Source organism: Mustela putorius, unplaced genomic scaffold (genome assembly GCF_011764305.1).
Source record: "Mustela putorius furo isolate JIRA1106 unplaced genomic scaffold, ASM1176430v1.1 tig00000551_pilon_pilon_pilon, whole genome shotgun sequence".
In the NCBI taxonomy this organism is placed as follows: Eukaryota; Metazoa; Chordata; class Mammalia; order Carnivora; family Mustelidae; genus Mustela; species Mustela putorius.
Window position 1 is genome coordinate 546,022 of NW_025421412.1, and position 14,511 is coordinate 560,532.

The 14,511-nt window shown below is 60.3% G+C and overlaps 1 protein-coding gene across 2 annotated transcripts in view; it reads right to left on the reverse strand.

Annotated features, from left to right (window-relative positions):
- Nucleotides 1–523: 523 nt before the first annotated feature.
- The window catches only part of TFDP1 (transcription factor Dp-1), a 43,879-nt gene continuing 29,891 nt past the window's right edge, over nt 524–14,511 (reverse strand). The window contains exons 4-12 of one of the 2 annotated variants that reach the window (XM_045081246.1): nt 13,234–13,340; nt 10,285–10,406; nt 9,099–9,264; nt 8,693–8,836; nt 8,174–8,242; nt 6,399–6,550; nt 5,754–5,920; nt 4,976–5,054; nt 524–1,803 (exon numbers count right to left, since the gene is read on the reverse strand). In XM_045081246.1, coding sequence (XP_044937181.1) covers nt 1,656–1,803; nt 4,976–5,054; nt 5,754–5,920; nt 6,399–6,550; nt 8,174–8,242; nt 8,693–8,836; nt 9,099–9,264; nt 10,285–10,406; nt 13,234–13,340 — 1,154 coding nt within the window. In that variant the 3' untranslated portion in view covers nt 524–1,655. Of the gene's footprint in view, nt 1,804–4,975; nt 5,055–5,753; nt 5,921–6,398; nt 6,551–8,173; nt 8,243–8,692; nt 8,840–9,098; nt 9,265–10,284; nt 10,407–13,233; nt 13,341–14,511 lie in introns of both variants that reach the window. The other variant, XM_045081245.1, reaches the window with a different exon arrangement.

The window sequence follows — 14,511 nt, forward strand, 5'->3', positions numbered from 1 at the left end:
ACAGCTGAGGGTGAGAGCCTGTCGGACCCCAAGGACAGGCTCCCTCTGCGAGCGGCCCCACCCAGGCCAGCTCCGCGGGTCCCACGGGGAGGCCACCTTGGGCTCGCGGGCCCACGGCACCCAGTGAGCACGGAGCCACCGGGCCACCACCCTCCAGCGCCTGCTGCCCTCAACAGCAGACGGAGGTCACGACCGGCAAGACCGCAGCGGCCGCCCCTCGCTCCGTGGCACCGCGGATGCCCCAGGGCAGGCGACAGTCCTCCACCGTCCACACCCCTTTGCGGCCCTTATTCACCGTACGACCTCGCACCTGAAAGCCAAACCCCCGACCCTGTCTCAACTGCGAGGGCCCGAGAGGGACACAGGGTCGTGCCCGCGGAGTGCACGGTGGAGGGCGGCTTCGGTGTGTGCCCCGGGCCCCCCGTCCGGCCTGGTCGCCTGCCCTCGCCCGGAGAGAAGCGAGACCGACACGGGAGACGGAGTGACTTGTGGACAAGAATCTGGAATCAGAGGAGCAGAGAACTTGTTTAAAATGCCCATGCGCGTTTTATTAATAAAAACTAACAGTGCCAAGTTAAACAAGTCAAACAATTAAAGTCTCTTTATATTCCATAAAATATTACAGAAAAGTTTATTTGTGTTTCAATAAAAAGACTACTGTTTAGAACAGGCAGCTGACGGCAACTGTGCGGTTAATGGGTTTTTGTGAATAAATTTTAAAAGGGACTACTTACTGCCTGTCCTGAAATTCCTTTTTCTTCTTATAAAAAAAGAACTATTAAAAATGATTGACAAATTCTGAGTTAAAAAACTGTTAGAACATTCTCTCTATTTAATGTCGACTTCATCACAGATTACAGGAGGTGCCACGAAACAAAGACGACGTTTGTTTCAGTTCGTGTCCTCAGATGACAGACGTGCTGGCCTGTGAACAACGACCCCAGAGTCACGCCTGCCTGGGAGAAATCAGGCGGCCTCCCCAGCGGCACGCGTGCCCAAGCCTCCCGCCGCGGTCGCCGCCGCACCAGCAACGGCAGGAGACTCTGACCGAACGAACAAAAACAGAAACAGAACTTCGCGATTTGCTGCAACGTAGAGAAAAGTATAAACTGGACGGAATCACAGTCAATATAATTTAAGGGAAAATAGTCACGATACAGCTGATGGCGCCAACCAGGAAAAGCAGAGCCGCCGTGCGCCGGCCCCCCCGATGCCCTGGGATGGGCGGGCACCGGCAGGGGCCGCACCCCCCAGCAGACACGCGGCAGCCCCACGGCGCACCGGCGCGGCCCACCCCGGCGACCCGACCGGCACGCCAGTGCCCCGGCGCGCTCGGCAAGGACAGGGAGCAAAGGGAAGGCTGGGTGAGGACAGACAACGGAGACACAACCCTAGACAGCGGGGAAGGGGCCCGAGCGGCCGCTGGCGTGGAGACACCCCACCGCTCCCCCCGAGACCCCGCGGGACACGGCCCTCGCCTGCTCGCTGGAGCCGCGTGGCCGGTCAGCAGCTCGCCGCCGGGTCCCGGGGGGGAGGCCAGAAAGAAACACACGCCGCAGCAGAAGCAGCCGCAGCAGAAGCAGCCGCAGCAGAAGCAGCCGCTCCCGACGCCAGCGCTCCCGACGCAGACCGCGAGGGTGGGCCGCGGGCGGGCGTCAGTCCTCCTCCTCGTTCTCATTGAAGTCGTCGTCCTCCTCCTCGTCCTCCCCGACGCAGGACACGGGGGTCTCCACCCGGGAGCCGCTGTACTGGGACCCGCTGGAGCTCGTGGCCAGCATGCCGTCCGCACCATTGGTCAGGTCACTGAGGACGAGGCGAGACAAGGCGGTCAGGCAGAGCAGAGAGCCCCACGTCCGCACCAGCGCACCCGGCACCCCCGCGCCCGGCCTCCGAGGCCCCGAACCGAAGCAACACCGGCTGCCGCGGGATCGGTGATTCCGTCACACACAAAACCCCACACGCCAAAGCTGGAGACCACAGCTCCTTCTTCCAGGCTGTGTACTTGTGACACCCCGGATCTTCAGAGGGGGCGCAGCTTAGGAAAAAGGGGCCCCAGGAAAGGACAAGGAATCCTCCAAAGCCAGGCTCCCAGCCAGGAGCGTGTGGGAAGCACCCAGCAAGGTGTGTAGGCGTGTGTGTGCACGTGTGGTCTGTGTACGGCGTATGCCTGTGTGCGTGTGTGCGCATGTTGTTAAAGTGTGCCGTGTGCGTGACTATGCACGTGCTGTGTGCGCATACGTGTGCAGGTGTGGGGTCTGTGCGTGTGGCCACGTGGTGCGGTTTGCACACACATGCCAATGACACCCTCCGCTCCCCTGGAGCCAGCGCCGAGCCCAGGAAGCTGAGCTGTGACAGGTGAGTCTCATCCAGACACTCTGCGAGAAGCCACAGCGGTCCACCAGCCCAGGAAACGGCTCTCGCTGAAAGGCAGCAAGGTTGGCAGGGCAGAGCCCAGGGGTCTGGGGGGCAGGGCTGTAGGGCCGGTGCCTCTGGGAAGCAGGGCTGCTCAGCCCTACACCCTGGTCCTCGGATGGGCGTCTGGAACCTGTCAATGTTGCCGCTGTGCCCATGGGAGTCTCAACAGGGGACATCTAACCTCTCTGCTATCACGACTGGGGGGCCACTGGCATCTGAGCCCCAGGGTACGTGTGACAGCCAGCTGGCCCCTGTGTCAACAGCACCTCAGGCAAGGTCCTGGCCTACAGCAGAGAGATTCTCGGCTGGGATCCTGAGCAAAGACCTCTGGGCTCAGGTACCTCCCAGCACCTGGCACAGTGGCCCAGACACTGACCATCAGACAGCATCCTGGGGCCCCTGTGCTGACAGCCGTCACCCACAAAGTGCACGTGTCCCCCGTGTGTAACCTGCTCACAGAGTCGTCCTCAAAAGTCATGGGGATTTCTCGGTATTTGAGCAGCAAAAAAACATATTCTAAGAAACGTCAGATGTTAAAGGGATGCAAGTCGAGAACTTCAAGTTCAACAGAGACTCCAGGCAGGCACCTCTCACAAGCACACAGGGTCTCGGGTCGCCCAGAAGCCTCAGGCTCTGCTACTCCACTGTAAGGGCCCAGCCGCTGCCTCAACAGGGCAGACCCAGAAGGGCAGAACCGCCTGGGAGACACAGCTCCTCTACACGAGAGAGGGAGTCTGGGGCGTGGGCTACCGGGCACGGCTCTCACCGGGCAACACAGAGGGGAGCCCCAGGTGGACAGCACCCACACCTGCCACAGGCCAGAGCTCGGGCACCAAGAAACACTTTTCTTTAACATGCAACCAAATGTATATATCTTAATGCCCTTTAGCATTTAGGAACATCATACAATAAACACTGTTCAACGTTCCACTCGTTGACAACGGAACTACGCATCTGTGAAATCCAGCCTAGCAAGAAAGTCGGAAAAGGCAAATAATTCAGCCATAAAACCGCTTCAAACTGCATCCAAACTGCCCAAGAAATTACCGTCTTCACAAAAGAATGCCAGTCTCTGCACTAATTTTTCTTCTGAAATGGTGGTGAATTTACTCGCCTTGTTACAAACCTAGAGTGAGCCTCGAAAACTTGAGCCAATACCTGAATCGCGACTCTGAGAACACCCAGCGCGCAGCACGGCCGACTGACACTGCACGCACAGCTGGAGGGCTACCGGGAAAAACGGAGCTGATCTCGGGCCAGACACCCCCCAAAGGACTTCAGGGATGACCCCACGACCAGACCATCTGGCAGCACAGGCCGGGAGCCTCGCCCACATCCCAGAACCCTGGAGCGCGAGCCGGCCACGGCACGCTGTGCCACCCGCTAGCATATCCATCCATTTTGTTGAACCTACAACTGCTCATCCATCCCGTATTTTAAGAAATTAAACATCTATTAACATCTAGAGTTGATATAAGATAACACATATAACTTGACATGACAGGAAAGCTAATTAAAACCACTGTTCGGTTAATACTTAATACAGAAATTATCTTATCATCTTTAAAAAACCTAAGATAAATACCCAGAAACGATACAATTCTGCTTTGTGGGACAGCCAGATTGAAGGCTCGCACACACTGATTTAAGTAGAACAACTCCTTCAGTAACACAGAAAACATACATCCAATAAACAGTAAAGAGGAGAAAAAGCAGCTCCTGGTGGCCCCGTCGGTGAGGCATCTGCCTTCAGCTCAGGTCACCGTCCCAGGGTGGAGTCCCGTCAAGCCCCTGCTCAGCGGGGAGTCTGCTGCTCCCTCCCCAGCTCATGCTCTCTCTCTCTCTCTCTCTCTCTCTCGTTCAAATAAATCAAATCTTTTAAAAAAACCAAAACAAAACCAAAAAAAAAAAAAGCAGAGAACACAGCTTTATGCATAGCGTGACCTCAAGTACGTTAGGCAGGAACAGAAAACACAGATAAGAAACCCCCGGCCCATCGGGCACCTGGGTGGCTCAGTGGGTAGGCCTCTGCCTTCAGCTCAGGTCATGATCTCAGGGTCCTGGGATCGAGCCCTACATCAGGATCTCAGCTAAGCAAGGAGCCTGCTTCCCCCCCTCTCTCTGCCTGCCTCTCTGCCTACTTGTGATCACTCTCTCTCTCTCTGTCAAATAAATAAAACCTTTAAAAAAAAAATAAATAAAATAAAAAAAAAAAAAAAAAAAAAGAAACCCCCGGCCCTCGGGCTGCCTACAGGCGGCTCGGGCAGTTTGGGCCGCGTCACTGCACGCTACTTTTTAAAAAGTCAATCACGTGTCACTTGAAGTTTCAGGGGGAAGAAACCATGAGAAAGAGGCTACTGGTCACCCACGGTACAGGCTACGGTAGACCCTGGGGCACACAGCCCGAGAGAAGCCCTGCCGGGAGCGGCCGACACCGACAGCACGGCCAGTGGGGAAGTCCCACCCTCGCGCCGGAGCTGGCAGGAGCCGTGGAGGAGGACGGACTGTCTGCAGGAGAGCAGGGGCTCTGCCCACCCGCTCGGCCCAGAGCCGCGGTCACCTGGCAGAAAGCCGCGTGCCATTCGAGGTCGACACCGACGACGTGACGAACACCCCTCCAAGGGGTCCCTGAGCCATCTCTGAAGGGAAGAAAACAAAGTGAAGGTCACAAGCGAGGCTCGCGCTGCCGCAAGACGGGTCCAGGCCAGACAGCTGACCTGCTGGTGGTTTCTCTGCAGGGACGCAGGCCGTCCTCCCAAGAAGGCACCCAGACCTTCATGGACATGATCGCCAATGACCACGCAGCTGTGCCGCGGAACAGACACTGTCAGAAAGTGGAAAGTGGGGCCAAGGGCAGGAGGACCCCTGACGCCCTGGAGACGGCGCGCACCAGGAACACGGCCAGTGTCCGCGACCTCTGTGGAGTGCCAGCTGGGAGCTGGTGCGGTCCGATCCAGCCCAGCGGCTCTGGGGGTGGGGGGACCCACACCACAAAGTGGGGCAGCGCCAGCAGCTTCCTCACCACAAAGCGCCTGCCCTCTGTGGCCCCGACCCCGCCGCTCAGCACAGGAGTCCCCCACACGGCTCCCGAGCAAACTCCTCCTCCCCCCGCGTCAGGAGGAGGCAGTGCGCCTCACTCCTCGGAGTCTTATCTGGGTTCCCCGGCTGCGAAGGCCAACCACCCCCAAAACAGCACGGTCCCCACGGGGGTCCCACCCCCGAATCTACCTGTCCCCACTTCTGGTGCCGAGTGCGAATTCAGCCTCAGCAAAGGCTAGCCGCACATCCAGACCTGAGGTCCAGCCCCACGGCCACCAAGAGAACCGGAGGTGACAGACCTGTCACGTAAGGTTCCAGTGCTTTCGGCACCAAACTTCTCGCCATCTTCAGGTCCTCGGCGGAGCAGCTCCCGGACTCCAGCCCGCAGGCCATCCCCATCCGCTTCAGGACCTCTATGTCGTCATGGATCTCAAATGTGTTGTCAAAGTTGAATAGGTACTCGAACCTGGGGGCAAAGTCACCGTCAGAAAAGGCATCACTGGCCGTGTTCATCGCGGCACAGGCCCCAAGCAGAGCCACCCCCCTCAGCCAACCTCCCTCAGACACCCTCTTTACCCACATCCTCCAAAACCCATCCACTCAGAAGCGCCAGAGCGTCACAGAGAAGGCACCATTCGAAGGGACGGCCTGCCTCCCCCCGCGCCGGCGCGGAACGCCGACCACTCTCCGCACAGGGTTCGACGGCTGTGCCAGTGACAACCCTGACGGGTCCCAGGGCTTCCTTTCACAAGACAAACGCGAAACCAGGGATGTGAGAAAGAAGTCTGTAACTCTGTTGCGCCGAATGACAAGTAACGACAAGTCAGATACGTCTCTGACGAAACGAGCGGACGCACCGCTGACCGTGACAGCGACACTGTCCACCGACCTGAGGCTCAGCTAGGACCCTGAGTGGGGGGGTGGGCACCTGTCACGGGACCTACTTGTCATTGGAAATGCTACAGTCGATCACGGTCTTCTTGCTGGTGTTGACGATGATGAAGGGCAGGTGGATGACGGAGTTGGGTGGGGGCGGCCGGCTGGCCTGCTGCTCCGCCTGCCGGTTCCTCTGCACCAGATTCTTGAAGGCAATTTGCTAAAAAAGATGAGCCACCAGCATGCTACTCACACCAGCTGCCTTATCCACGGGCGTCCCTGACAACCGTGCCCAAGCCCACAGGGCAGCAGCAGGGGTCAGGCCCCCCGAGAGCTCAGAGCGATCCGCCGGGGGAGAGAGAGAGCGCACCCGAACATCAAACACCCTAGGGGGAATGGAGGCGGGAGGCAGGTGCTCACGCTGATGGACAGAAACCCCTCGCAGGAGGGTCTCGAGAAGAGCATCCGTGCTGGAGGCTACGTCCTCCTGCTCCTTCCTCATCCAAGAAGGCGGACATTTGGCGGAGCACCCGGTGCCTCCCGGAGTAACTGCCAGCAGCAGGCCCGCCGGCACGGCGCTCTCCCTGGGGAAAGCCTTCACACTTCGCACCTGCATGCGAACTCCCCTGCGGTAAAGCCAGAAAGCGCCCCTCCCACCGCAGCTGGCCCCCCGGCACCGTGCCCCGAGGGGGACCATGAGGCTTGGTTTCAAGTAGCTCCGTGTGCTGCAGATGCCGCAGAGAACCGAGCAGAAGAGGGACCGCTGCCCCGCGACGTGTGCCCGTACCTCTCCTGCGTCCCTCAACCCCGAGGCCGCTTCCACCCCCTGGAGCGCTCCCAGTCCGGAAGCCTCCCTAGGGCACAGGGGCTGGCTGCGGGGCCCTGTGGCTGAGCACACCCAGCGAGGCAAGACACACACCCTTCACCATGGCCTGGGGGTACTGAGCCAGCACATGTCCCAAGTCCCTCGATGACAGCACCCCCCCACCTTTATCATCTGACAGCGGCCACTAGGCCTGTCCTCAGACCCTGCGACACGTCCCCCCAGGGTCCCAGGGCTCCCCCATGCCCCCGCCACAGGCAACAAACCGCTGCCAAGCCGTGCTCCCTTCCTTGGCCGGCCACTTCCACAGCAGCTGAACCCAACCCCAGGCCCCGGCCAGACGGCCCCAGCACTGCACAGCCTCAGGCCAGGGACTGGCCACACCCTGCAGCAAGCTCCTGGTGCAATCTGTGTTTTGCTTCCAGCCCTGAATGGGCATCTCCAGATCCCCGCGGAGAAGACGCCCACCCTTGGGGCGTCCTCTGCAGGTGCGGGCACGCACGCTGACCTCTGCCCCACAGCTGCCACCTCACACCCTGGTCTGGGCTCCGGTCCTCAGAACGCATTCCTGCCCCAGGGAAGCTCTGGGCCTTCCAAGCGGCATCCCTCCCACCGTTTAGACTTTGACAAGCAGCACACACGGGCCGTGGGCTTACTGCACACGCACGCTCTCTGTAAGTGTCTACAGCACCCGCACAGAAGCTCAGCGGGCGCGTGTGAAATTGCATTCGAGCTCTCAGTGCAGAGGCCGTCCGCGGTGGACACGCGCCCACGCCGCAGACAGTGCTGAGCCCCACACCTGGGCTCTAGGACTGCTCGTCGCGAGGGCCCGTAGGAGGTGGACGACGGTAACACCCAACAGCTAGGACAACCCGCCCTCCGTCCCCACACGAGGCAGCACGGAACGTGTGCCAGCACGCTGCTCGGAACCTTCTGACGCGTCCGGGCAGCAGATCCAGGGGCACAGGGGACACCGTGGCGGCAGGATGAGGCCAGACCGGCGGGGAGCAGCGCCCGTACCTGCAGGATGAGCTCCTGGAGCTGAGACTGCTTCTGCTTGATCCTTTCAAGCCGCCTCTGCCGCTCCACCTTCAGAACAAGACGGAGGCGTCATGACACAGCCACCAGCACCCCCTAGGGACGAGCTCGCGGAACCCTTCGCCCCAGTCTAACGAGGGGATGCAGGTGACCTAGAGACAACCAGGTGTGGGGACGGGACCCACAGGGGTTTCCTCCGCCTCCCGCTGCACCCTCTCTCCACCTTCTCTCGTCTTCTGGACGTGACGCTCTAAAACTCGAACCCCACCAGCCAGGATTCAGAACTTCCTATGCTGGGGTGCGCTGCCCACTGTGGGCCAGACGCCTCCTCATCGGTGCCCGCAGAGCGCAGGCAAGCTGGACGGACGGTGGGCAAGCGGCGGAGCCCTGGTCCGGGCCAGGCACACACGCACCAGACCCTGAGCAGGCACCCTCGGGACACACAGCAGCTGTGGGGCAAGCGTACAGGGGCGCGAGGGGAAACGAGCTGGGCCGCGCCACCTCTAGGTTCCGGCACTCCTGAGCCGAGTTGGTGGGCAGGCCGATCCACTTGATCTCTTTCTTCTCCTTCGAGATGATGTTCATGGCCATCAGCACGTTCAGGGCATCGTAGACGCGCCGCCGTATGTTCTTCTGGTCGTAAGCCTGCTGGGCACGGAGCATGAGCTTTCCACACCATCCGGGACACTCCCAGCACATCCCCACTGAGCCCGAGGAACAGGGAGCTGCGCCAGGAGAAGGGCCCCGCGCATGACCACATCTGGGAGGGGAGGATGTCGGGCCGCAGACAGGTCCGGAGAATTCTCTCAGATTGTTCTCTGAACTGTGGGTCTCCCGTTGTTTCAGAGAAACCCAGGGCGGGCCGTGCGACACCGGGGTGTGTGCCCACCGCGCGGCACATACTCACGGACTCGTTTGGTAGGATGTGGTTGTCGGCGGCACTGAACTCTGCGACCAGCTCGTCGGCCACCTCGTTGTAGGACGTGGTCCCCTTCCTCTGCACCTTCTCGCACACCTTCATGGAGAAGTGCCGCAGGCCCTTCCCGTTCTTCTCCCCTTTCCTGTGTCGCTTCCTTAGAAAACACAAAGGAACAGCAGTGCCCTCAGCACCCCCGCACCGGCCGCCGGGGACACACGTTCACCCACAAGGCTAGCAAGCTGGGCACGGGCCGAGGCCCCACGCGCAGCCCCGGGGACCCAGCTCGTCTGTAGAGCGCACTGGGCACAGCCATGGGGCCGAGACACCAACGGTTAAGTGGCCAGGCTTCCTATCTGCATCCGCTCCCAGAAAACACGGGGCCTCGCCCGGAAGGGCAGGAGCCGCCAGTGCGTATCTACTGCGTCCTGATACACCAACGCTACTTCTTAAAAAGATGGCCACGGACATAGGAACTGTGGAGATTTTACCGCACATTTAAGAACTTCTTAAAGAAAATTTGAGCAGGCTGCGAGCCAAGGCTATATGGAGACCATGACGGCCACGTGGCAGCGGGCACCCGACCCTGAAGACCACAGTGAGCCTCAGAGCACAGGAAACCCAACGGCTCAACTGTTTAAAGCACCACGTCAAGGAAAAGGTGGCTCTGAGTTTCTCACGATGACTCAGGAAATCACGATTTTTGCTTTAGAACCAATACATACGTAAATCCAAAAAGCTTTGTTTTTGTTTTTAAGGAAAGTCACAGAGCTGACCTCCGAGTAAAATCGTTTTCTCACGAGGTTGCTTTACAGGGAAGAAGGGTCCAGGTGACCGTGTGGTGGGACCCTCCCGTGGTGTCGCCCAAGGAACGGCAGCCAGAGCTGCCGCGAGGGTCGTCACACGTGCACGCTGTCCCCTAGACGCTACTTTCCAGTGCAGACAACGGAAAAAGCGCCCGTCACCGCAGTGCTGAGAAGCCAGCTTCCTCCTCTTCCTCCACCGCAAGCTGCCCCCCTCACAATGCCGCCACCCCCGGACCACAGGGAGCGGCTCCCCTGCAGCCAGACTTCTCCCCCGCGAGGAGAAGTGTGCCCTGATGCCGTCTACCGCGGGCGCGACGGCCGGCCCGCGTGGCGCGGAGAGCCGGGGTTACGATTCTAGGCGATGTGCTCACCCGGCAGACCAAGGTGAGGGGTCTGAAGGCTGGTTCTGTGAGACAAAGTGAGTGTTAGGGGTGTGTGGGCTTCCTACCACCAGAGTGTTGGGCGCTGCAGGTCTCTGAGGCGTACCAATTACCTACAGTCAAAAGAGACAATTCAGAACACAATGAGACATCCCCGCGCGCACCTGCCGCTTCACCGCTTCCCATCCGCCACGGGCACCGCCGAGCTCCGCCAGCCGCGGGACCGCGAGAACACGGTCGCGCGAGCACCACGGCCCACACTGCGAGCCAGACGCCGGCGAGCGGCACTTCTGCGCGGCACGAGCCGTTTCCCTCACCGACTCCCGGGGTCTTCCCGGTCCAACAAAAGCACCGGGAACCGTCCCATCGCGGCGAGCCCGCCGGACGGCGACCCCCGGGGAGGCTGTGGTTCGAGGGTCCGCAAAACCAGGCACGTCCCCACTGTTCCCCGGGCCCAAGTTTACTTTCCCTTCTGCTCAGTGATGCGGACGAGGATGAAATCCTCTCTCCCAGGGGGTGCTAAACACCAAAACACAAACAGGAAAAAGTCCCCACACTTGTGGTGCCCATCGGCCCACCTGCACGTGGGGAACGCGTCCCAGTGGAGGCTTCGCGGGGACCCAGCACCTCGAACGGGGCAGCGCGGGGGCGCAGGGGCAACGAGCCACAGACCCACACGCCAGGGCGAGGCAGCTCTGGGGACGGCAGCATGACCCGCACCGCAGGGGACCGAGTCTGAGCACCCGCATCATCTCTTCACCCAAGGAAAGGAGCCTCGTTTGTTTTCAACAAGGACTCAGAATTTGGTGCCACTAATATGCAAATATTCCCACGAGGGACACACAGACGCTGCGGTGTACCGTCAAGTGACACTCAGCGTCCTCAGGTCTCGTACGTGACTCCACCCCACCAAAGAGCTGATCCAGGAATCGGTTCAGAAACATGACTTCCCAGGTTCTGCACAGCCAAGTGCCCCAGCGAGCCACATCGGACACCGGGTGCTGGAACAGCCCTTCACAGGGACAGGACACAGCTTCAGGGACTGGCCATGCCCAGGGCCCCTCCTCAGCAGAATGAGTGTGCTGCCTCCTGTGGCCAGGGGACAGCTGACCAGGCACTCGGTCCTAGGTCAGGCCACAGGTCAGGGCCAATGACCACCAACCACAGAAAGAAAACTCTCAATTTTATTCTTTCAATTCACATTCCCAACGATCAAAGTTTCATCACAGTGTTGTCCAAGCTGTGTGTCAGCCGCTTCACTCAAAGGCCATGAAGTCAGACAGTAGCTTTCCGGAAAGAGAGGACCGAAAAGCAAACAGATCCCCGGGGAGGAGACGCACTGCCCGAACCCTCCGTTTCTGCTCAACGGACACGTGCATTCCGGGGCCTGGGCTCACCGTGGAAAAGGTGCGTTAGCCAAGGCTCAGGGCCGAGGGTTCGGGACATGTGGAAACCGGTCAGTCTGGCACTTACTGAACACGTTTCACAGGGACTGGGTTGGTGACGTTCCCGGGAGAGTGGATTTAGGACACCAGCACCCACGCAGACAGGCAGGAGAGTCACCAGAGGGCTGCCTGACGTGCGGCCTGGGCCCCCTCAGCCAGCAGCGGCGCTCTCGTCCTCTCCCTAAGCTGGACCTGTCTGCACAACTGGCCCAGACAGGGTCAGGGGGCCAGGCACGCCGCAGGCGCTCCGGAACGGCTCCCTGGGTGACAGGGAGCTATTTTCTCTCCGCTCCTCCCCCGTCCTAACTGCGCTCCTGGGCACCGTGCTCATGGGCACCGACTCCCCGCACCGGGGCGGAAGCCCCTCGCGAGCGCGTGCTGAGCTCACACGCCCCTCAAGGTCAAGACGCACCAGTCCTTCCAGCCTCAACCCTGTGGTGGGCAAGGTCGAGAGACACGGCGACACGTGAGCCGCAGCTCACAGCGCTGGGGCCTGCGCGGGAGGCGCTGCCAACACCAGCTGCCCCGAAACAGGCGGACTCAGCCCAGGGACGTGATTTTCAGGCTGACAGAGTTTAAGGCGCCAAAAGACAAACCTGCGTGTCGACTCTCCGCCCTACACTTACAACCATCCGACTCCTACGACTGAGGAGGTGCACCCGAGCTAGAGCTGCGATGTCACGCAGCAGCTAAAAGTAACCCGAGTTGCAGAATAAAACATAGAACGAAATATTTAACTTTATCAAAAAGATGTTTACTAAAAAACCGTGATGAGCCAGATACGGTGCAACCGACAGCTCTGCTCTGAAAAACTTCACGGCAGCTCTGCTGGGAAAGCAGTCACACCCACGCCGGGGCGAAGTGGCAGGCACAAGCACAGCTGCCCCGGGGGTCCCCCAGAAGTGGGAGCTCAGGTCTGGACACGCACAGCTGGGCAGCCAGCATCCTCCTCACAGCGCCGCTCGAGGCCCAGCAGGAGGGGCAGCTTCAATCTGACCAGAGCTCCACCAGGAAGAGCCAACGAGCCCCATGGATGATCAGGCAGTGGGGCACCTAGCACGGTCCAGGAGCACAGACCCACCTCGGCCCCCTCCTAGAGGGTGGGCCACAGCAGAGGCATTCCAGTCCCAGCGGACCGGAGCCCAGCGGACTGACGGCCTACGGAGCCCTACGCCCACCATGCGCCCTGCAAGGACACCCACCACCCTTGTTTCCCGGGCAGTAACGCCCACGCTGAGGGTCAAGGCCAGGTGCTGCCACCCCCACACCACTCTACGCTCTGGGGCAGACTTGGGGTCAGCGGGACACACGTACCAGGAGGGGACGGTGCCTGGCCTGTGTCTGCAGCAGGCCTGAGCCAGGGGAGTGCACACGCTTCCCAGCCGTGCAAACATCAAGAGGGCACTGCGGAAGGCAGACCGCGCACCCCAACCTCCGCACCAGAGCTATGGGCCACCGTCCAGAACCGGCGAGCCCGCCTGCCCGGGCCCCTTACCACTTGCTGTGCAATGTTGACATTGGACTGTCCGAATGTTTTTGGCAACAGCTGCTTCCCCAGCGCGCTCACTGTGGAGGGATGAACGGCTACCAAGGACACCACGCCTGCAACGCAAGGAGGCAACAGGTTAGTTCCCTTCTGCAGTAAGGCTGAATGGGCAGTTGTAGGACAGCGACGCCTCTCGCTGGACATTCGTCGTTCACCCACCTTAGGGCTGTGGGTCAGCTGCAAACACGTCTAAGCCTAAAGCTGTCCGCGTGGCCACAATCACCGGCTCATCCACCCACCAGCCCCTCCGGCTGCTTCCATGTCCAGGGGGCAGGCGTGCACGGGCCCAGGCGTCTCACGAACCTGCCCCGAGCCCCTGGGGGCTGCCTGCCTGCCTACAGAATGTTCTGGCGGGACCGCAGAGTCTGGGGAGAGCAGCAGTACTATGGCAATTAGAGTCTCCTAAATGCTCCAGCATTTCTGTATTGCGAAACGAGTTCAGAAATCCAACACTCCCCAGGGCTCAGTCTGCTGAGCATGTGACTCCTGGTTTCGGCTCAGGCCTCTGCGTCGTGGGACTGAGCCCCAGTGCAGAGTCTGCCTTGAGATTCTCTCTCCCCCCTGCCCCTCCCCAAACCCACCCCTGTGCACGCCCACGCTCTCTCCAGAATAAAGAGATCTAAAGCAATCTAACAGTCTTCTCATCTCCGTTTCCAGGAAGAGAAATGCCTGGGGAGGACACTGCCCCCTCTCTGAACTCACAGGTGACCTTATCACAAAGCAAAGAGGAAGGACACCCGGGGAACAGAAATACTCATTCCTCCCGGTGTCAGCTAAGAGGGCTACGTGCTGGCCCTGTCCCTGGTGCTGAGCATACAACTGAACAAAAATGGTAAAACAGTTGATTTTACATAATAAAATCAAAGGAAGTAGGAATGATAAAAATTCAAAATAAAGAAACAAAGGCCTTGCCTTGATGGCCTCAAAAGGCAGAGAGAAAAAAGGGAGTGTGGGTGGGCCGTGGTGCCGGAGCCTGGGGAAGGCAAGCAGCGTGCGCCCCGCGGTGCCCTCCCAAGAAGGGCCTGAGCGCCCCGGGGAGAAGCTGACCCACTCCCAGGCTCGCGGTCACCGCCGCACTGCCGGTGTGGAGAAAGCCTGCCCAAGTCACCACGCCTCGCACTCCCGGCTCCTGGAGCGGGCCGGCTGCCCGTGACCGCACACGGGACCCTGCAGGGGCGCGGGTGGGGAGGGGGTGTGGAGCTCCACAGACACCAGTGGCATTTCCTC